Here is a 23,882-nt window from a genome sequence, read left to right as displayed (position 1 = left end):
ACCAAATAACTCAGTGGCTCCTGTAATCAACTATATGCTCTTAAACGCAATGGACCCTTATCAAGATATTATCTTCTTACAGTTTCAAAATTATATAATCATAGCCTTTACATTTTTTAGTATAGCATACAGAACTCCAGGTCACGCTTATTCTTTAAGTCTCCCACATTTTATATATGGTTTGGAGAACCATCCAGTTAACAAAAAGTCCAAAATATAAAAAAATAAATACATTTTTAATCATGAGCAACTCCTTAAATTTAGAGTTAAAATACTAGCATATGAAATACCCATGGGGTGTGTAATTTAAAAAGATGTATGGTTTCATGGGTAATTTGAACTGGCTGGGTTAAAAGATGTCCTAAATAGGACATGGATGCAGATGTCAAATTGTTAAAAATAAAATAAAAAATGTGCACTTCCCAAATGTGGCCTTTTAGCAACTGGACCAAGTTATGTATAGCTGATATCACTGTACTGGTGATGTTGCTGAACACATTAGTGTGATGTTCAGCAGTGAAACATACCAGGTGCTGTAATACCAGCATTTAAAATACCCTGATATATATATGGTTTCATCCCTGTGTGCTACTTCATAGCATACGTAGCACCCAGGCATTTAATGGATCAAGACTAATTAAACATGCTGTTGTCTTCAAATATTAAAAGCTTTTGTGCTTAAACAGTTAAAACATTTTCTAGGGTCTATACAAAAGCTGTCCGCAGGACGAAAGTCGGATACATAAGCCATGGCATACACAGGGCCGTACACCAAACAGCTATAACATTATGAGCACTGACAGGTGAAGGGAATAACACTGATAATCTTGTTATGGTACCTGTCATTGGGTGGGATATATAAGGCAGAAAGTGAACATTTCATCCTCAAAGTTGCTGTATTAGAAGCAGGAAAAATGGGCAAGTGTAAGTATTTGAGCAACTTTGACAAGGGCCAAATTGTGATGGGTCAGAGCTAGGGTGACCACATGCCCTGGATTGGCCGGGTCCTGGGTAGCCTCAATGCATTGTCACGGCATCAGTGCCCCCTCCCTAATTTTTTTTTGTGTGCAGCCATTATTGACATGGAGAAGAGAGAGGGGCGCCAAGCGGTCACTGATGAATATGTTTTAAGCAACCGCTCGGCTCCCCTCAGTCTTCTCCGCGAGGCCTCTAGCTCAGTCGCTGTGCTGGCATTTCATGCTGAGCGCCGGAATATGATGTCATATTCCGGTGCTCAGCAGTGAAGCAGCACGTGCTACGGCAGAGCAGCGAGACAGAGGCCTCGTGCTCCCACTGCAGGACCTCTACAAGGTTAAGTGAACTACAAAGGGGGGAGAGGGGATAGTTAGTGAGAAGGGGGTGGTAGTAAAAATATTGAAATAAAGGGTGAGAGAATTAAATAATTAATATGTGGATGAATTATGTGACTGAGTAAGAGTATTAATTCATTTGTGGATGAATTGCGTGAATGAGTGAGAGAATGAAAGAATGTGTGGATGAACTGTGGGAATGAATGAATTTGTGAGAATGCATTAATGAATATGTGTAAATGATTTGTGTGAATGAATTATGTAAATGAAAATATGAATTAGTGAGTGACTGTAAAAGTGTTTGTGTGTATCATAGATGTATAATTGATTTATGAAAAGGCAAAGATGGCACAAGCAGGGTGTTTGAGCCTTGGGGACCAACATGGCACAGGTAGGGTGTTTATGGGACAAAGATGGCACAGGCCGGGCTGTTTGGAGACAAAGTTGACTCATGTTGGGCTGTTTGGGGACAAAAATGGCAAGTCCTATGTGTGAAATGTGGGTGCTGGTCAGGTTCTATGTGGGCAGTGTGGATGCCAGGGCTGGTTTTTGGGTGTGCAACCTGTGATCTATGCCTGTAATTTAGGGGGTTTTATCTATACCTTTTAATGCTGAGTTTTTATGTGAATTCCAATTGATCTATACCTGCAAAGCTGGGTTTGTGCGTTATTCTGTTGATCTGTATCTGCCATGCTATGTTTCCATACATTAGCATGCCCCCCAACTGTCCCGATTTAGGCAGGACAGTCTGGATTTTGGGACTCTGTCCCGCCTATCCCTACTTCTGTCCCGCTTTGCAGGGTTGGAGAAAGGGTGAGGTGAGAGTGTAAACATATACACTGCCTGATCAGTTGCTGATCGGGTCCACAGCTGCCCGATCAGCAGCTGCAGCCTGCCGACTCTAGTCGGCTCAACATTAGAGAGCTCAAGGTCTGTCACTTCAGACCTCGCTTTACTGCTCCCTCATCACTACGCGCCGGCAAATAATGCCGAGCGCGGGGATATGACGTTCATAAGAATGAAAACTAACTGCCAGTTCAGCTCTTATTTTGAAATCATATTTCAATCACGGCCTTTACTTCAAAGAGATCAGTACATATTATGTAGGTAAAAATGCATGTCTAACGCATATATATATAACATATTTGCTCGATTATAAGACAAGTTTTTTTTTCAGAGCAAATGCTCTAAAAAAGACCCCTCGTCTTATAATCGGGGTCATCTTATAATCAGACCTCAAATAGGTCTGACTATGAGACTAAGATCCAGCGCTGTGGGGGACCTGGATCGTCTTGTCTTATGCCCCCCCCCCAACTTACTGGTGCTTCTTACTCCCCGGTGCGTAGCCGGGGCAGCGTGTAGACAACTTCTGCTGCAGCCGGAAGGAGGTGCGGTTAGCAGCAGAAGTTGCCTACGCGAATCACGTAGACGTCTACCTGCTGCCCTGACTACACACCAGCATTTCTGTAGGCAAAGTGCTCTATGAAATCCCGTTTAACCCCCCTTAATGCCTCCAGAAATGCCTTTTAACCCTCTATACGCCACTCTGCCTCCTGAAATGCCTTATACCTCCCTATATGCCACTCTGCCCCATAATATGCCTTTTAACCCCCTAAATGTCAGAGTGGCATATAGGGGTATAAGGCATTTCTGGAGGCAGAGTGGCCCATATGGGATCAAAAGGCATATCATGGGGCACAGTGGCATATAGAGGGTTAAAAGTCATATCATGGGGCACAGTGGTATTCAGAGGGATAAAAGGTATATCATGGGGCACAGTGGCATATAGGGGGTATAAGGCATTTCTGGGGAGTGGCAAGCCTGGGGGCAGATGTGCATAACTGGGAGGGCAGGTTGGAAAATAAAAGGAAATAAAAAAAAATTCTCAATCATAGCTTTTAGTTAAAAAAAAAATAGTTTACATGAATTAACATTTACTGGTAAAACTTTTTTCCTATAGGGTCGTCTTATATTCAGGCTTTTTCTTTTTTCCTAAATTAATGTTCAGATTTTGGGGGGTCGTCTTATAATCGAGCAAATACGGGGTATATATATATATCTATACACACCCGTGTGTGTGTGATCTCATGCACTTCATGGTGTGTCTGTGAATGGCAGAAATAAAATTTGGTCACCCTAGTCAGAGCATCTCCAAAACTGCAGCTCTTGTGGGGTGTTCCCGGTCTGCAGTGGTCCAAGGAAGGAAAATCGGTGAGCGGTTGATGGGGTCATGGGTGGCCAAGGCTCACTGATGCACTTGTGGGGGGGGGCAAAGACTGGCCCGTGTGGTCAAATTCAACAGAATAGCTGATAGAAAGGGGTCACAACACACAGTGCATTGCAGTTTGTTGCTTACGGGGCTGCATAGCCCATGTTTACCCCTTTCCACTGCCAAAAGCCCCTACAATGGGCATGTGAGCATTAGAACTGGACCACGGAGCAATGGAAGAAGCTGGTCTGGTCTGAAGAATCACGGTTTCTTTTACATCACGTGGATGCCCAGGTGTGTGTGCATCGCTTACCTGGAGAACACATGGTACCAAGATGCACTATGGGAAGAAGGTAAGCCGGCACAGGCGGTGTGATGCTTTTGGGTTTAAGTTTTTGACTTGGCCTCCAAATTCCCCAGATCTCAATCCAATCGATCACCTGTAGGATGTGCTGGACAAACAAGTCCGATCCATGGAGGCCCCACCTCGCAACTTACAGAACTTAAAGGATCTGCTGCTAACGTCCAGATACCACAGCACACCTTCAGAGGTCTAGTGTAATCCATGCCTCGACGGGTCAGGGATCAAACGCTCGGGTTCAGGACACACCTTGGGTTCTGTACACTTTTCTAGTGGGTTGATTTCACTCTACATGATGATCATATGCTGCAGGAAGAGCTTGGCTAGACATGTCTCATCACACATTGAATTATACATTACACAGGGCCAGCCCACTCCTTCTCACTTGAGAAATGTGGTAGAGTTGGCCCTCCATAATGAACAGTGAAGTACAAACTCTCCCTTTAGATAATAAATCCCCCTGTACAGAAAAAGTGTACACATTGAATGCATTACAGATTATTACAGAAAATTATTCCCTGGGCTGCTATAATTAAAATATTTAGCTTTAAGACCTGCAAGCTTTTGCATGCATTTTACTTGCAAATCCCTATATGGCCACCAGGGCGCCTGGCATAGCAATATTTACATGATGACTGGATCCCTTCCTTGCTCCGTTGGTTGGAGCAATATTTACATGATGACTGGATCCCTTCCTTGCTCCGTTTGTTGGAGCAATAGTTACATGATGACTGGATCCCTTCCTTGCTCCGTTGGTTGGAGCAATATTTACATGATGACTGGATCCCTTCCTTGCTCCTTGTTGCCTTTCTAAGTATTCTTTTATCTGCAAATGTATTTTCAACATGCATACTTTGAGTATAACAGCGGAAGGTCACTTGCCCCCGGGCTAATGCTGCTAGTCCTCCCCTGAGGTAAGTCGATTATGACCAGAGACACGCGGTAACTCCGCGGGGCCGTGAATATCCCTGCTCATATATAAGTGAATGGCGAGCTTACGGAAGATGTGATTTCAGGATTCGGGTTCCTGTTCTTGACTAGAAAGGCATCTGTCACTAAATCGGTTCGGGCAGACATTAGATGGAACAAAGTCCTGCCTTTGGACTGTCCCCAAAAAAACGGGACACTCGGTAACTGTCAATTTTAGATTCAAGCCAGCTTTATGCCACCCCATGCATGTTCCCTCAACTGTATTAGCCTCTACCCCTTCTGCTGGGAAGCCGTTCACATATCTACCACCCTCTTAGTAAAGTACAACTTCATCGCATTATATCTAAGCTGTAAAAGATGCTTCAGGGAAACGTAAAAATTTAAGCATTTTCCCCAGAAGTCAAGCGGGGACTTTTGCATCGTTTGGATGCCATTTTAGGCCATCACACGCCGCTTTCCCGTAGGGTTACCGTACTTCCCTATTACAAAAGGATCAGTTAGTAAGATCGTGCACTGGGCAGGTGTAGGTTAATGCTGGAATCACCCTGCAATATGTATATGTATATGTCCGTAACTGGACGCGTAGTTACCGGCGCACGTGACTTCACAGGGCGTTCCACACAAGGCTATTAACAAAGCTGTGTGCGCAGACATGCGTTACGGCGCTTAGCACTCGGCCGCGCCGCTGCCCCTCGGTGCTAGCGCCGTACATGTGATTAGATTTGCATCCCTGTCCCGGGGCCCCACCCCTCCTCTAACCATGTGTCCTGTGTAAGTAACAGCCAAGCTGTGGCGCTCGGCTTGCGGTTATGTGTGTAGTCTTGTTCTAGGGCTCCTCCCTCTTCCCGCCCTGGAAGCTGCATTGCGCATAGGCTAGTTATACAATGACATGTTGACGTATTCTGTTACCCATGGTTCCGGGATCCCTCTCTCCTCCCCCGGCCCCGCTCAGTACTGTTGCTCTCCAGCCCGCGGTGATAATAAGATCCCAGGACACAAAATGGCGCACAGCTGTCGGTGGCGGTTCCCTGCTCGGCCCGGGACTGGCCGGCGCTTGGGGGCCCGTCACAGATTGGCAGCAGTGCTAAAAGAAGATGCGGTTGAAGGCTGGGCAGGCCTTGGCTCCATTGGAAATGTTAATGTTGGGTGTGGGGTTGCTGTGGCCCCTGGGGGCCCGGGAAGCTGTGTCGGGGTAGGACCCGGGTTTGATGCGGCGCTGCAAGTGTCGGTGGCGATTGGGAGCAACCTGAGGAGATTCAGGGACGTGTCCGGGGGAAGCAGCGGAGAGGTGAGAAGGGTCTGGCGTATGTCGTGGAGGAGGTGTTGGGGCAAAGGGGTGTGTGAGGGGGTACGAAGAGAGACAAGACGGGGACCATGTTGTGGAAGCGAAGCAGAAGAGAATGTGTGTGGGTGTGTGTTTTTTTTTATATATTATATATATATATATGTGTGTGTGTGTGTGTTGTATGGTGTACTTCATATGTAGGGCAGGTGGGTGTGTGGTGAGGGGGCGCCCTTACTACATGCAGGCGGGGGGGGGGGGTAAATATGAGGTGAAACACTCTGGGGTCTGGCTCAGAGGTGAATGTTAATGTGAGGTGATGGGGTCACGAGGGGGCAATTAAATAACAAGTCCTGGATTTCCATTGGGATGCAAAGAAGGCCAAAGGGGGACGTTCCTGTCCCCGGGCAGTGGGGTGTGTGGGCTGAGCCGGGTGAAGACTCAATGAGGGGGGTGTGGGGGTGCTCAGTGGGTGGGGTGTGATGGATGAGGGAGGTGTTGTGGGGGGGCACAGGTAAAAGTGTATGAGAATGAGGTGCGTCAGTGGCTGGGGAAGGGGGGCGATGCACAGGCTGGGGTTACTAGAGAGTTGTTTACAGGCATTCGGCATGTATGTGCTGTTTGGGAGAGGGGTGTCAGGCACACGCAGCATGTGGGCGAGCGGTTCTGTAATATGGTGAGAGATGATGTATACACATACAGCATTACAGAGACATGGAGGGGGTGTGTCCCTATAGCTCTCCGTCTCCCGTATACACAGCATATTATATACGTTCATTTATTAAAGTGCTGTCCAGAACCGGTCATTTCTTAGCTGCTATGTAAATACAAAATTATACATAGGTATATATATGTATGTTATGCACAATGTGTATACGTCACGGTGTACTGAAAGCATAGATGATGGACGCTTTGTACATAAGACAATAATGCAGATATGTAGAGAATTTTGTAAACATTTTACATGTTCTTAGAATATTTCTTTGCATACATGATGTGTTTTGTGCTGATGGCGTGTGTGTGTGTATGGGAGGGGGTGTGTGTTTGTGTGTCTGTGTTGCACTCTCGGAGGTTCCATCTGGATGTTTGTGTTCATTAGGTCATATTATGTATAAAATGCTGGTGCAGGTTACAGTCTGGGGCTCTTGTATGTTGTGATACCAGTTTCGTGTGCGTGTTTTGCTGGACAGCAGAAGGGGTGTGTGTTGTGCTGTTAGACTACTTCGGGGTGTGTGCGCTTCTGCTGTGTGTTGCCCTCTTGGGCTCTCATTTTTTGTTTCATTGAGCTGCTTTGGAGGCTGCATCACATGTCATGTATGTCTCACGGCAAGTCTTTGTATGAGCAGAACATGTTGTGCTGTAGTTTTTAGATGCACCGTAAGATGTTTTTAACATTGAGCTCGGTTTACAATTTCAGCGAAGTAGAGAGATCTGTCTGCGGTGGTCCGGGTTTTGCTGTAGACATACATGAAATGCTGTAAATATAACCCCTGCCGTGGTCTCTCACACAGTCTGTGTGTAGTAAATACGGGGGGAGGAGGGTGGGGTGTGTGGGATGGCTGTGTTATTGTGCCTGGGAATGATGAGGGGGGCTTTGTTTTGGCGGCAGGAGACCAGCTGCTGTCTGAGCCTAGGGAAGGGGGTCTTCATTTAATATTGGTGGGTGGCAAGAGCATTTGCTCAACATATCCCTCTGTAGCCCCCCTTCTCCCACTCTTCCTCTGTTCTCCATTTTGTTGCCAGTCATCTCTTGATTCTTACATTTCTTCTTTATTTCTCTTTTGTTGTTTGCAACGTTTCTCTTGCTTGAATGTTTAAGTTTAGCCCGTTTCCCTCCCCCTCTTTGGTGTCACAGGCTTCCCTTGTCCCGGTGCTGCTTGTTATCATGTAGGACCTCACGGGGTTCATCTGTGGTCTACTTTCTTTTGGCCCTCAAACGTCTGAACCTCTACCCGCCCGATTCCTGTCATCTATATCTCTTAAACCCCAGTCCAGTGTTTAGGTGATCAGTTTAAAAGTAAGGCACTTGCCTCATGGGGTAAAAATGGAAAATACTTTTTCTCCTCATTAGTCGTGTAGGACCTGAAAGGAGGAGGTTGAGATGGCTGACACCATGTTATGTATCCCAAACACATTGCAACGTGTAACAATTAAAGGTTAATTCACAGATGTCTTCTTTGTATAATGTGGGGATTGGCCACATCCGCCTTAATTACATTAGATCTGTCATCCAAGTTTCACCCATTTATGTATACGCCGTACGAGTGATGTCACGAGCAGATGTATGTATGTGAATAGTGCTGGGTGCTGCACACTGACCCGGACAGCCGTCTCTTCAGTCCCAGAATGCTGAGCGTGTGATTGGTGCATAGCATTCTGGGATGGAACGGAGAGGTTTGTGGGTACTTGCGCAGCCCGTACTTTTTAAATATAACTCTTCATCCATGCGTGCGCTCGACAAGTGACAATGTATCGGTGAAAAGTTGGCCTCTAGAAAGCGACTTTAAAATAGTGTTGCTTTAAAAAAGTGTATATGATTTTCTGGGTGCCGCTGTCACAAACTGTTGAAAAGGTCACATCCTACCACTTCTGTTTGTTTGATTATCCATGTGGAGAAACTCTTTGGTCTGTTTGCATCTAGTATTAATCATTTTTTCAGCTATATGCTCGCTTGCTATGTTTGTAGAGCTGGTAGAGAATTACTGCCCAACACCTGTCCTTTATAATGTAAAGATCAGTAACGCGTGGCGCTGCTCTGGTGCAAGACCGTGATCGGCTGTGTTTGTGCATGTTAATAAAATATACCGTGTGATATGCAGCATCCTTTCTGTCTCCAGGATTCCTGTGTGCAGCCCGTTGCACGTGTTATGTAACCGCCTCGGTTTTCAGGCATGGATGGCTCTGGTGTTGATAGTGGGATGAGTAATGCGTGTAGCAGCTTGGCACGTGAATATACTTTCAAATATGTAATGCAGGAAGGTGCATTAACTGTTACTGCTTGTTATGTGAGAAATCAGCCCTGGCTCCGAGCTCCTTTTATTTAAAACTCTGTGCTTTAAGCTGTTAGAAAGGCACAGACTGGTGGATTGCTGTGTCACTGTTTAGGCGCACGTGAGGGAGCAAGGAGGTGTGACGGTACAGCAGCTTCCACCGTTAGACATTTCTGTTTATATCGTATCTATGTGTATGCACATACATGCATATAAACATACAGATGTACAGCCCACATTACAACATGGCAGTACATATATGTTCAGAAAACCAGGCATGGGGCACATGGTTTGATGCCGTGAAATGAGCTTTTGTGTATCGTATGAAGAGATGCTTATTACTGTTTTGTTTTTTTTTTTACTTACCAGTGATTACAATCTTTTTTTTAATTTTTTTTAATTTTTTTTTTAGCCCTTTTAAGAGAATCGTGGATGCAGGAGTCTGTGTTGTGTTAAAATGTTTTCTCCATAGAGCTTGTGTCATCTGGATGATTCTCTGTCCCCAAGAAAACAACACTGAGAATCGCATAGGAGTTTCAGGCATATTTGCCAAGTTCGTTACTATGATTTACATGTTATCGTTTCTAATACTTCGGATACAAGCTTCAGTTTATAAAGGGGACTCATTCACGTATTTTTATTTCAAGTATTACATTAAAATCAAGAGTTTAATGGTTTTCTGTATGAAAACTGCCTTGTGGTAAACAATAAAATATAATGAATAATGGGATAATGTCAAGTACAGCCCCACCAACAAAGAATGCATATTGAGGTATTTGTAAAATATTTTCATGTGCATTACTTACCTGTAACAAAAGAAGAAAAAACACCTTGTAAAGTCGCTGCAGTGCACCACCCTCTGCTTTTGTTGGTGCTATTTTGGGCTGCTTGAAGCCAATCCCTGGCAGGAAAGTGATCCCATTGATATCAGTGGGAGTGCTTTCTGTATGTTGGAGAAGGGGGTTAATATACTTTACGTGTGCACTAGTAAGCTGGAAATGCACCTCATGTAAGCTAAGGGACAAGGAAGAATGTTGGGGGAGGGGTGTTCTGATAAATCCCTCCATGCATTTGTAACGGGGGGGGGGGCGACTTTTTTAAAGGTTATCCTTAGTTATTATATGTTATGGAAAAAAGTATTGGGACACCTGACGATTCAACAACAGTAACTTTTATGACATTGCATTCTAAATACACAGACATTAATATGAAGTTGGTCCCCTCTGCAGCTATAACGGCTTCCACTCTTCTGGGAAGGTTTTCCACAATATTTTGGGGAGTTTCTGTGGGGATTTTTCCCATTCATCCAGTAGAGCATTTGTGAGGTCAGACACTGATGTTGGATGAGAAGACCTGGCTCACAATTTCTGTTCCAGTTCATCCCAAAGGTGTTTGGTAGAGTCGAGGTTAGGGCTCTGTGCAGCCGGTGAAGTTCTTGCACACCAAACTCATCCAACCATGTCTTTATAGACCTTGCTTTGTGCACTGGGGAGCAGTCATACTGGAATAGAAAAGGGACTTCCCCAAACTGGTAACACAAATTTGGAAGCATAGCCTTGTCCAAAATGTCTTGGTATACTGAAGCATTAAGATTTAGCTTCACTGCAATCAAGGGGTCCAACCCCTGAAAAACGGCACCAGACTATTATCCCTCTTCCACCAAAGTTTACAGTTGGCACGGTCAGACAAACTGAAGTCGTCACTCCGCAGAACACGTTTCCCCTGCTTCAGATTTCAGTGACGGTGCGATTTACATCACTCTATATCAGGGGTGTCCAACATGCGGCCCGCAGGACCTTGAGGTGCGGCCCGCGTGAGATCGGCAGCCAGGATCACAAGAGCCCTGCTGCTGCTTACTTGTGGGAGGTCTTATTGTCCTGCACAGAGGAAGCGGAGGCCACGCCCCCTGCTGAAGTCTGTGAGTGGCATCGAGAGCTGTAGTGCAGGTAAGGGGGTGGGGGTGGGTGTTTGAGTATGCCTGATTGAGGGAATGAATCTGTGAATGAATGAATTTTTGTGTGTGATAGCATGGATGTGCAAGTGCTGTGGAGTAGGAGTGTGATTGCTAACAGCTAACAGGAATCTGCTACCAACAGTCACAGTCCCATCATGCCTAGGTTCCAGCATTTACTGGTTGCCTGGGTATACAAAGAGTGTGTTTGCTGTTAGCAATCACACTCCTATCATGCCAAGTCATATTGTTGATTTTTTTTTTGTCCAATTGTGGTGTTACTTTTAACAAAAGTGTGGTTAACACACTAAAATTGGACAAAAAAATACAATAACCATTAATTTCTATATGATTGACAGCAATCACACTCCTATCATGCCCAGCCAACCAGGTTTTGTGTCGTTTACTTATTTTAATCTGCATATTTTATTAAAGGCTATATTTTTTCACAGTGAAAAATGAGTGCGCCCCGCGCACGTATACAATTCTGATGAATTGGCCCACTGCAGAAAAAACTTGGACACCCCTGCTCTATATACTTGGCATTGTACTTCGTGATGCGAGGCTTGCTTGCAGCTCCTCAGCCATGAAAACCCATTCCAGATTAGTTGAATCGATTTTATCGATTATAAGATGAGGGTTTTTTCAGAGCAGAGGTTGGATAATAACACTTAAGATCCTGATTCCCCGAAGCGCTGCAGGGGACCCGGATCCTCCTCTCTGACAGCTGGTGGGCGTCTGTGCGATGCTGACAACCTCCGCTACTGCCGGCACTTCCGCTGGGGCTTCTGTGAAGGGGCACCGATGTCACGTGACCTTCCGGTGCCCAGTCATAGAAGCTCCAGTGAAAGTGCCGGCAAGAAACAGAGGTTGTATGCGCACATCGCGCAGACGCTCACCGGCTGCCCCTACCAGACACCAAGGAGTCTGGAGCACGGGGGATAAGTCTGAGGGGTGTGGCATATCAAGGGCACAGTGGTATATAGGGGTTATAAGGCATATTTGGGGGGGCACAGTGGCATATTTGGGGGTATAAGGCATATCAAGGACACAGTGGTATATAGGGGTTATAAGGCATATTGGGGGGCAGAGGGGCATATTTGTGCAGTATGGGGCATATCAAGGGCACAGTGGTATATAGGGGGTTAAGGCATGTTTGGGGCAGAGTGGCAAATAGGGGGTATAATGCATTTCATCGGTGCAGAGTGGCATATTGGGGTTATAAGGCATATTTGGAGGTGTAAGGCATATCTGGGGGGCATATCAAGGGCACAGTGGTATATAGGGGGTTAAGGCATGTTTGTTGGGCAGAGTGGCAAATAGGGGGTATAAGACATCTGGGGAGGCACAGTCTCATATCTGGGGATATGTGGCATAAGTGGGGAGAGCACAGTGGCATATCTGGGGGTATGTGGCATATCTGGCAGGCAGTGTGGCAAGCCTGGGCTCAAATGTGCATAACTGGGTGGGCATTTTGGGAAATAAAAACAAGAAAATGTATTTTTCTTAGTTATCTTATTCTGCTGTTTGTTTTTAACATCCTGTTTGTTAAATTATTTTAAATAAATGAAAAATTTACATTTATTTATCAGATTAATCGAAAAAATGATCGGCCAACGAATAGATTATGAAAATAAGTTAGTTGCAGCCCTGCAGTACTTCAACCTGCAGGGAAGCCCAGAATTCTTAGGATGGCCTGGAGAGACCCTCTTGGAAACGTACTTTTTTGTAATGGAAGCCGCCACCATCAAAGTGCGTCTTGGGGTGGGTTTTTCTTTGTCGCTGAATGCCTTGCTATCGAGGCGTTTCAGCAATGTCGTTTAAACGTTAGCTCTTTTGTATATGGCAGACGTTGACGCCCCAGGGAGCGTCAACACAAGGGGCCCCTGCTGCAGTTTTCGGTGTTGCAGGCATTACAGCAACACCATTCAATCAGAGAAAGCAATCCTAGATCGCTTTCTAAGCTTATTTAATGCATTGAGGTGCCAGGCACATCATCAGTCGTAAACGGACCTTTTTTCTGTGATGTACCTGGTATGTCATTGGTCATTAAGGGGTATTAATAAAGTGGAAGTAATGCAGCATTCTGACTGCGCAACAATGGCGACCTAGAGTTCTGCAAATAATGTTTATTGGAACAAAATTAAATAAAACCCATTATGCTGCAGTGTATTGGTTGTTTAGATTTCTTTTCCCCTGAGACTTCCCCTTTTAAGTTGGAAAAAATACCTCTATTGCTACAGTGTAATGAAACATGGTATTATCTATATTAAAGGCATACTCCAGTATCCCAGGCAGCTCCATGAACAAGGAATTCGTATTAGTCGTTTTTAAGAACTTTTATATACATTAATCTACCCTGCTAAATGCATACCTTGGGGAGAAGCTGCAGTGTGGAATGTGACATCCCCGAATGTAAAGGGATCATCCAGCTGTCTTATACATTAAAGTGCATGTGATGGCTGGAGTGCCCCTCCAATGGTGATCTGGTTTTGCTGTTAGAAGCAGATGTCACGCGGTGGTGTTAGATCTGTTAGCGGAAGATCCCGCTGATGGGTTTGTGACGTCACGTGTCGGCTGGATTGATGCCCCTGTGTGATCCTGTGTAGGATGAAGGACAGAAGCGTTTTCAGCACTTTCTCTTTCTTCAGAAGTAAATGTCTTTCATTTCCTGAGTCTCGTTTTGTGTATCCGCACGTTTTATATATATTTTTTTTCCCCAGGACAGATAGGGCTCTAAAAATAAAATAAAATGCAGAGCTTCATAAATAAATATGGAACACTTATTAGAGGATCCCGCATAATACCCAAATACAAATATTTGTGAGGATTCAACCGCTAGATCAGAATGCAAATACAAAATATGTAAATACAAAAATAATTGTTCTTGTACTAAAGTAGCACCTTAACCAAAAAAATGCTAGTTTTGCTACCAAAAAGTATTTAGGGTATGGCAACATTTTATTAATTTGTTTTTTTTTGGGGGGGGGAGAAAAACAGAAACAAAGTACATACCCGGTTTGGCAGCTGCATCATTGCAGACTGTTAATACAAAGCAAAATATCCTCCCAAACTATACACCTGCCTTACACCGTTCGCTCCGTTCCCCCCACTGCTAGTGTTACTCGCATGTACTTCCACGTGGACAATGGCTTGAACGCGGAATGGCAGGCCATTGGTCTGTTCACCCCAGGCAACACGTGTGTGTCTGTAAGATTAATACCCCCTCTGTGCATAGCATGCCAGCTTCACCCAGTAAGAAGGGGGGGGAAAGGTTGGGTAGAAGAAATAGAAATTAGGGGGTAGAGGAAAATGCCGAGTGGAAGTGGCAGAGCAAGGAGAGGGGCATTTCCCCCCCCCCCCCCGCGCAGAGCCGATGTCTTGTAAATATCGTCTTAATCTTGTAAATGGTGAATTTAAGCCAACAGAACCATTCTGTATTTATTATACTTCTGCATACGGTCTGATGCCATGTGTCCATTTCTCCATGACCCTCGCCTCCTGGTAGTGCTTTCATTGTGTATATTTGTGTGGATGTACAAATGGTATGGATGAGGTTCCAGCCATAGCTTTATTACGACAAGTGTATATTAATATTTAGTTTGTAGAATAGGTGTGAAACCCACTGTTTTGCGTAAGTGCATGTGGGTATTTTTTTTTATAGTAATCCTGAAAGAAGTATATGAGAATCATACAGCGGAGTATGTTTCCTGAACAGTCAGAACAGTACATGTTATGATTATGAAGGCTTTCAAACCAGAGACTGGAGGATTAATGCAAAATGTATATAATATATATGTGTGTGTGTGTGATACGTCTACATGTTCTCTTTAAAATAACTATCCTGATGTGCTGCCTTTGGAGGGCTTTACAGTGGGGTTGAGGCTTATGGATGTAGCCACCTAATTAAATATAACAGAACAGAAATAATCCTCATACAGTCTACCGCATGTGGCATTTGTAGGTTTGTATATCATATATATGATGCCCAAATAATTTAAGCCACCAGGTGATTAATCTGGGTTGTTGGTGAATCATTGTGCCTCCTTCGCTTGGCTAGCTGTACAGGAAGGAAGTGTAAGCAGGAAGCATACCTAAGTACACGTCCTGCAAATGCTGTGTGATAGAGAGCTGAGCCTGCATACCAGCAGCGCCCACATACGCTAAATTAGTATTAAGCAAGCATTGGTGGGTTTGGCTGCCGCTCATGTAACTTAAACATTGATCTTCAACTGCCAAACGCTGCTGTTGATACTCCTAATGATTTTTTTTTACTACTGCAGTTCATTATATTTGCTCATTATAAACCTCTGTTTAATGCAGGCATTCTAAATATCATCTATAGTCCATTTATTTTTTTCTGCGTTACTATTTCTTTATATGCATTGAGCCCTCGGCCTCATTGTCTTTTCATACTTCTCTATAGCAGGTCTATCATTTTTTTTTTTCTACCCGTCTGCCTGTGTTTACAGAGTAAAGTACAAAATATACAGTGGCAAAAAGAGTGAACCCCTTTGGAATTACCAGTAATTTATACATTTGTCTTACAATGTCATTGTCTTTATCTAAGTTACAATAATGAACACAACCTGTTTCTACTAATAACACAAATTAATGTATTATTGTCCATATTGAATCCATCAAACATTCACAGTGTGGGTTGGAAATAGTGAGTGAATCCCTAGACTAATGACTGCAGAAACAGCTAATTGGAGTCAGGCGTTGGCAAACCTGGAGTCCAGTCCATGAAACAGGATTGATGTTTTAAAGCTACTTTGACATAAAAAAGACTGAAACATTTAGAGTTTGCTATTCTCCGGAATCATCTGCTGATGTGAATCGTCATGGAATCTGACCTACGATCAAGAATTGATGATTTGCATAAGGCTGCAAAGTTATCTTTACGTATTCATCAGTTCATCAGTCCGCAGTTAGACAAATTGTTTATAAACTGAGACTATTTAGTAGGGATACACCGAAATGAAAACCGAAACCGAAAATGACCCCCCCCCCCCCATAACAAAATAAAAAACTACAAAAAAAACCCCCACACTTTTATTCAAAATAAGTAACACACCCAAATTGGACGGAAAAAATATATATATAAATGAGTAGCAGCAATCTCACTCAGACATACCTAGATTCTGGCATGTACTGGCTGACTTGGCATAATAGGAGTGTGACTGCTGCTCGCGAACAACTTCTCTTGTCCTACCCAGGAGCGGAGCAGAGTCATGTGACTCCGCTGGGTTCCTGCTCTCCCTGGGCGGTACAGGAGAGTGAGCAGTGTGTGCGAGAAACGTATAGGTAAGCAGCAGGGTGCTGCGGACGATTATTTTCTGCCGTTTTTCTTTTCTTTTTTTCCCCCATTTCGGCATGTTGCCTATAATGCCCTTTTCGTCCGATATATTTCGGCCACTGGTGTATCTGTGCTTCCCTACTATTTAGTAATGTGGCTACCTAGAAGAGGATCCCAGCCAAGATGACTCCAAAGGCACAATGCAGACTGCTCAGTGAGGTAAAATAAAACCTACAGTAACAACAAGGCGTAAATGAATCCTCGGAACTGGTTAACATCTCTGTTCATGAGTCTACCACATACAAAACATTGAACAGTCCATGGCAGGACACCACGAAAGGAAAAACTTCCGTGTGCCTGAAGTTTTCCCAAATAGATGAAATGAACGTTGAATTGTTTGGGAGGAACATGCGGCAAGTTATCATGTGGGGTGATATCAGGGTGGCAGTCCGCCAGCTGAAGCTCAGTAGAAGTAGTGGAAAGCAGCAGGACTATGACCCTAAAAATCTATTAAAGAAATCATTTTTTTGGAGTAGAACGCAGACCTTAACCCATTAGAGGTGATGTGGAGTGACCATTCATACTAAACCTCTTAGCAATATGGCTGAACTTAAGCAGTCCTGAACACTGTGCAGGTCTGATCCGCAGCTACCGGAAGTGATTGAGTTAATTGCTGCCAAAGGAGGTTAATCGGTTATTAAATCCAAGATACAGATTAGATATATGAATCTAGTAATGTTTAAAGTTGAAAATGGTCCGATGGCATTCATGCTCACCTTTTCCTGTTGGATGAATTGGATGTTCTTTCTTTTTTTTTTGTCCTGTTCACTGGTGCAATTCCCAATAAAACATTTTTTATTGCTGTCTTGGTCACTTGTTCTCTGATCAGAGCGTTTGTGTGGACATCCGGCAGATTTTGTTTGTCCTATTCCAACCCAAGGGTAAGAGAAGCATTTTCTACCCTTCCCTGAATGCTCTTATCACCCGCAGGAAACGGGCGAGGGACGGCAAACTGCTAATCACTAGACTTTTAAGCATGGCACGTTTATGTTCTGGTGTCGGGCAGGAATACGGGGTTCTTGTGCTTCGGTTCATGTATTCTGTCATTTGGTCTCTCTGTGTGTATGACCCAGGGGTGCCCTGTTGTGTCTCTGGCAGGTTAGTGTGCTTGTGCATGACCGTAGTTTTTGTTTATGTAAATAAAGTGCTTTTTCCTCCCCCTTTGTGAATTGCTGTTTTAAGTGATCAGTTCTGTATTGATATCTAGTGCTGATGATTTTTGACTCTTTAAGAACTTTGAATTGACATTTGTATAAATGGCTCCCGCGGTGTGACTGACGGGTTTGAGGACACCTGTCGGTCCGGTACCATTTCCTCTTTTTTAGGATTTTTTGGCAAATACATTGTATACAGGAGATACGCTCGGCCAAATACACCTCGGTGCACGCGATATACCCGTCTCCGGTCACTCCCAGCACTGACTTTGGGAAATGCTGCAGGGGCTGGTTCCCCTTTTGCACAGGTGTAAAGCCCCCCGACTGACCCAAGAAATGTCGGATCATGGAGGAAGAAGAAAACTGATGCAGACTTTTTTTTTTTTTGGTCTGGAAAGAAAGCATGTTCCAGCAGTCGCACGACAGAACTACCCAGCAGCGCTCTCTGAAGCTGCCCTCATCTGTGGTCAGACGATTGACACGCATCGGCTGAATGGAGATAAAGGGAGTGCTTTCCTCACACGAGAGATACCTGGCTGCAGCGTTTACAGAGCGGGGCTGGAGGTGAGGATACACTCCCTGCACATGGAAAATAGCTGGAGGACGGGGAAACGCGTATGGGGGAGTTCTCTACCATCTCGGTGCGTAGCAAGTGCACAATGGTCGCTCAGAGATCGCTTTAAATGTACAGATGGATTCAGTGCTTGTGATGGCTGTAGTGCCCCCTTTAACTTGCAGAACTGTCTTTGTGGCTCTGCCCCTTGTTCAGATGGGATTGTCAACAGTGATCCTGCCGTAGTGCTTTTATTGATAATGATCTGGCTTGTTTTATGCCCAAAATTGAAGAGAGACCAATGACTATTATTTGAATCTCCTAAGCGTCATACATGTATTGGCTCATTTGTCTGTTTCTCTAACCCGTGTAAATGTGCAGACCCACGGCCTAGGGGCCGCTACTGTGTATTGCAGCTTAGTTCCTCGGAATTTCCAATGTCGGTTCTCATTCCTCCTCCCGTCATTTCGTTACATGCTCTCATTTCTCTTATGCTTTTAGCCATAACCAGTCTTTAGCGTGTTGGGGTGCATCATGTTCACGTTGCTGGTGCAGACCTGAAAGGAAATGCATAGTAACTTTCCCAAAAATGAGATCACGAATACATTAGAAGGTAAAATGCTTTTAACAGCTTTACTGTAAGGATGGTTCAATAAGCAGCGCCTTTGAGTCATAGGACTTTGGATTTGGGTTCAAATGTTCGCTATACCATTTAATACAAAACACCCCCAACTTCTTTGTCATTTCCTTTGCTGGTTTGACTCATGTAGTTTGCATTTGAGTGATTAACTCCTTGATGTCCCACATGTGTTGCTTCAAAACCTTGAAATGGGTTCGATGTATTTTCATCTTTGCTCTATATAGGCAAGCACACTAGAAATATTTAACATTTTGCCAAGGAGCAGAGTTGAAGTTTTTTTGTCTGACTCAAATATATATAAAATATTGTTGTTAGAAAAAAAAACTTCAACTCTTGGTTTAGTTTTTGGTTTTTTAGTTTTTTTTGGTTTTTGTAGCATCAACATATCAATGAATTGGACGAGAGCGTAAATAAGCAAGTGAGTGCAAATTGTAACCGTTCCAGTTATATCTGTGGTGCAGATTTTGATGAATAGCTCATACAGAACGACAGCAGTGACTCACGGACTGAATTTCCAGCCGGCCCTCTCACGCCTTTCGTTTCCGCATTATATACTACGGGGCCCAAATCTGTTCTCTTGCCTGCCGGTCATACAAGGGAAGGAGACTACCTGGAGCTGTCCCATGTGTGTGGGAGTGGCTTTGTGAAGGGGTGTGGCTAGCAAAATCCAGCCTTTAGTGGGCGTGGCATGGGAGAAGAGTAGGCACAGCCAAAGGCCACTCAGATTCCAGTTGTGATCCCAGGTATGCCGATGTACTTTGGGTATAGAATATATATTTTCCCTCATTCTAATGTTTAATAATAAAACCTACTTTTTAATTTATGGACATTGAATGTTGATACATTAGTTTTCAGGGATTTCTTCCCCCTCTATTTCCACTTCTACTTTATTTCTGAATCGGCAGGATAATAGCAGCACTATTGCCAGGAATTGTATGATCTGTATACCCAGTCTGTTGATATGACATCCTGACTGACCCTCGGAAGGCATCAAACATCGATGATTGGGAATGCTTTTCTGTGTTTGCTGCTTTGGGGGAGATCATTGGCATCTACAGTCGAGTAGATCAGTGCGCCCATTAGGTATTAACTGGATCACGGTTACATTTATCAGAATGCTATTTGTGGACAGGCTTGGATGGACAAAGTTTGATAGCCGATAACTTTTAATGGACCAAATGGCTCTTATCGTTACTTTCTGCAATGCTTCTTCTAACTTTAGTTTCTTCACTTTTTTCCTCTTACTTTCAAGATAGCTTTATCCATTTTCTTCATGTGTGTAAGTTATTTCAGTTAGTTTGTTGGCATGTAGAATAAATAGTAGCCGGATCTAAAATTACAGGGGATATTCTGTCAGCATAGCATCAGTGTTATGGCAAAACCAGTATTGGAGTCACAGAAGAATCCAGTTGAGCAAAATATGTGTTGACTGATTTAAAAAAAAAAAATGGTTCAAAGCATGTTTTTTTTCCATTTTTCTCATTTTTTATGTAAGGCTATACGTATAAATGTATCAATGGAAAGTCCCATATGTTTGGGGGGGGGGACAAAAATAGACATTTAACAAACTTATAGGGACAATCTTTAGAATGGGAAACACCACTGGTGAATCTATTTACAACGGAAGCTAAGTTTTAGTTTGCCTAATCTTAGGTTATTAATGTTTATTGGGTAAACTCTGTAATTTGTGTACAATGGGGTTTTTTGGTAGATGAAGGTCAGTATTAAATATCGTATTACATTTTATTTTAGGAAGATCACTTTTTGGGATTTGGTTCAGATGAGGACGTTGAAACTTGCAGCCCAGAAAAGTCACCATCAGGTATAAATTTTATAATGTGAGCTGTTCCATAGAAAGTTATATTTATGATTATCTGCTATTTTAACCAGAGTTTCTCATTTATGGTCAATCTGTTCATTTTGTAAAACTATTAGCTGCATGGTAAAGTTTTGCGAAATAATAATAAAACCTAAAAACAAAACCTTAATAATTTTGTCTCACTGTTCTCATGAAAACTAGGTGGTTAGCGAGTTTGTGTTAACTTGAGCTGGTAGTATGTTCCTACTGTCAGCAGGGGGAAAAATTGTGCTCTAATTCCAAAGATTGTTTTTGTCCCTTTGAGTGTTACCAGTACTTTGTTGTTTTTGTTTTATTTGTTTTTTAGATTGAATTTGCTTTTTTGTTGTAAAAACCCTTGGTAGGAGAATCATTACTTGGGCTTGAGTTTTATGACCTACTGTAACAAACCCAATCTGTACAGAGTATAAGAGAATTCAAACAATATTTCACCAGGAGGACCTTTAACTAACCATATTTCTGCATATATGAGCTGAAGTAATGTTTTAACTTGATTTCCCCTTTTATTTTTGTCTCCAGATCAGACAACCCCAAGAAAACCTCGTGGAAGGCCCAGGAATAGCCAGTCTCGCATCTCTGAAGCTTCTACAGAGAATCATAGTGCTGCAGCAACCAAACAGGAGCTCAGGCCTTCAGATAAATCAAAGAGACCTGAGAGCAAGCCTGAAGAGAAGAGACGAGGTAGACCTCCAGCACATGGCGGTGTCAAGTTCAAGTTGCAGCATGAAAAAACAGATGCCTCTGAGACCACAAAGGCTCTGCTTGAGGAGAAAACAAAGAGAAGAAAGCAATCGACCACATTTGAGCATGCTGCAAGAATTAAGAAACTCAGAGCTGTCAAACTATCTCCTCTTAAATCCAAATTTAAAAGCAACAAACTACAAATTGGGAGAAAGGGAAGTGTTCATGTTGTCAGGCGGCGTGGACGACCTCCATCTTCTGAAAGGTTGAAAGAGGCATCTTCTGGGGTGGTCATAAAACAGTCCCAAACTGAAAAAAGCCCAAAGGGTCGCAAAGAGGGCTCCCCTCAGCCCTCAAATGAAGAGAGCAGAATTTCTGTAAAACATAGTGCACGTAGAATGAAGCCAGTGAGAATAATCCCATCATCCAAGAGAACAGATACAACCATTGCCAAGCAACTTTTACAGAAAGCCAAGAAGGGAGCTCAGAAAAAAATGGAGCTGGAAGCAGCAAAGCTTCAAGGACGGAAAGGGGGCACTCAGCTAAAGAACATTCGCCAATTTATAATGCCTGTGGTGAGCACAGTCTCGTCTCGCATCATCAAGACACCAAGGAGATTCATAGAGGATGAAGACTATGAGCCTCCTATTAAGATTGCACGGTTGGAGACTGCTCCCAACAATGGACGTTTTGCAGCAGCCTCATGTGGTTCCAGTGAAAAATCAAGTGAGGCATCGCAACGCTCATCGCAGGCCACTTCTGACGACTCTCGATCCAGCAGTCCAAGTGTGGACACCTCAACAGAATCTCATGCCTCGGAAGAGACCCCAGCCATAAGTGAGTCTCAAGGAAGAGTCGCAGAGACACCTGTCCCCACTCCACAATCTCCCCCTGCAAGTAATGGTTGTGGCACAAGGAGTAGAAGGCTTCCTGTATGCAATAGAGCTTTTGGTTCAAGACCAGGAAAAAAAAATCTCTCTCAGCCTTCTACATCGCCGCCTCCTCCATTATTAAGTCCCTCTGCACCTTTGCAACCTGCTCCTACCCTCTCTGATCATACTCCTTGGTTAATGCCTCCAGCGATCCCTATGGCTACTTCCTTCCTCTCTGGCTCTCGCCTTCATGAAAAGAGAAGATCCATCCTGAGAGAACCAACCTTTCGTTGGACGTCATTGAAACATTCCAGATTAGAGTCTCAATACTTCTCCTCTGCTAAATATGCCAAAGAAGGTCTTATTCGAAAACCCATCTTTGACAATTTTAGACCACCTCCTCTAACCCCACAGGATGTAGGAATAGCTTCAGCCTCTGGATTTCCTTCACCTTCTGCGGTGGGTCCTGGGAGACTCTTCTCCCCTCTCCATGCCTCAGGGGCTCGGTTTGATGTCCATAAGCGGAGCCCCATTCTCCGAGCGCCCAGGTTCACTCCCAGTGAAGCACATTCCCGCATCTTTGAATCCGTTACACTCCCAACCTCTGTTTGTCGTTCTGGTGGAGCGTCTTCCATAATGGGTATGTCCTCTCGGAGAAGAAAGAGAAGGGTTTTCAGCCCTATCCGCAGCTCTGAACCTAGGTCCCCATCTCACTCCATGAGGACACGGAGCAGGAGAGTGAGTAGCAACAACCTGACCTCCTTCACACCTCCACCGTCGTCCTCAGTTTCCAGCATAAATGTCAACCCTGTTACCGTCAGTGCCTTAAGTCCCAGCTTTTCTCTCTCTTCCACTTCAGTTACATCTGTTCCAGGGGATAAAGCAGAAAAAATTCAGAAACCAAGAAAACAAGCTGGCAATTCTGGGCAGCCGTTCTCTTCCTCTTCCAATAGTTCTACTGCTCTTTTCCAGTGGCTGCCTTCGAGCCCTCAAACGGAAAGAGGCAAGAGCAAGGGCAGGGTGTCCGAGGAAGTGCCTAAGGAGAAGGACGTAGAAAGAAGCAGGGAAAAAGAATTAGAAAAAGAGAATTCCCGTGACTCCAGGAAAGACAAAAGGAAAAAAGGTTCAGATGCTGTGTGCAAGACTAGCAAAGACGGCAATGGAGAGGGAATTACCACTTCTACCACACCTGTGAAAGTCCTGGGGAAGAAGAAACCTGCTGCTGCAGACCCTTCTTCAGACATATCTCCAGTTTCTTCACCTGTAGAATCTGCTCCTGTCAAATGCAAGGCATCCAAAAAGGGTCGGGCAGTCTCTGAGAAACCTGACCTCGATACCAATGCCAAACCCCAAACCACAGACACACACCAACCTGACCAGCCTGTAAGTTCTGTAAAGACCACCACTACGTCCATCAGCTCTATGCTGGCCCAGGCTGACACATTTCCGGTTTCTGACAAACACGTGGCCAGTTTATTGAGAAAAGCTAAAGCCCAGTTGTGCAGAATTGAGAAGACCAAGTTCCTGAAGCAAGCAGTCCAGCCCAAGGCTCAGGTGCTTAACTCCAAGGCAGGTGGGGGAAGACGTATAGTGGGGAGGAATCGAGGCAAGGCCTGAATTTACATGCCTCATACTCTTAATTTTCTGGGGTTTTTTTGTTAAAGTCTGAGCAGCACTAATTGTGTGCTTTAATCACCTTTACAAATATCTAGAACGTGTAACCTTTTTAAAG

The 23,882-nt window shown here is 44.1% G+C and overlaps 1 protein-coding gene across 1 annotated transcript in view; it reads left to right on the top strand.

Annotated features, from left to right (window-relative positions):
* The first annotated feature begins 5,810 nt into the window (after positions 1 to 5,810).
* Positions 5,811 to 23,882, top strand: part of LOC149298029 (histone-lysine N-methyltransferase 2A-like) — a 44,374-nt gene continuing 26,302 nt past the window's right edge. Inside the window, exons 1-3 of the mRNA XM_089487892.1 lie at positions 5,811 to 6,098; positions 20,492 to 20,561; positions 21,117 to 23,704. Of these exons, the coding sequence (XP_089344018.1) occupies positions 5,811 to 6,098; positions 20,492 to 20,561; positions 21,117 to 23,704 (2,946 nt within the window). The remainder of the gene's footprint in view (positions 6,099 to 20,491; positions 20,562 to 21,116; positions 23,705 to 23,882) is intronic.

The sequence above is a fragment of the Sceloporus occidentalis genome, unplaced genomic scaffold, assembly GCF_023333645.1.
Source record: "Sceloporus occidentalis isolate IW3139 unplaced genomic scaffold, rSceOcc1.0.p SCAF_35, whole genome shotgun sequence".
Lineage (NCBI taxonomy): Eukaryota > Metazoa > Chordata > Lepidosauria > Squamata > Phrynosomatidae > Sceloporus > Sceloporus occidentalis.
This window is presented reverse-complemented; position numbering and strand designations above follow the sequence as displayed.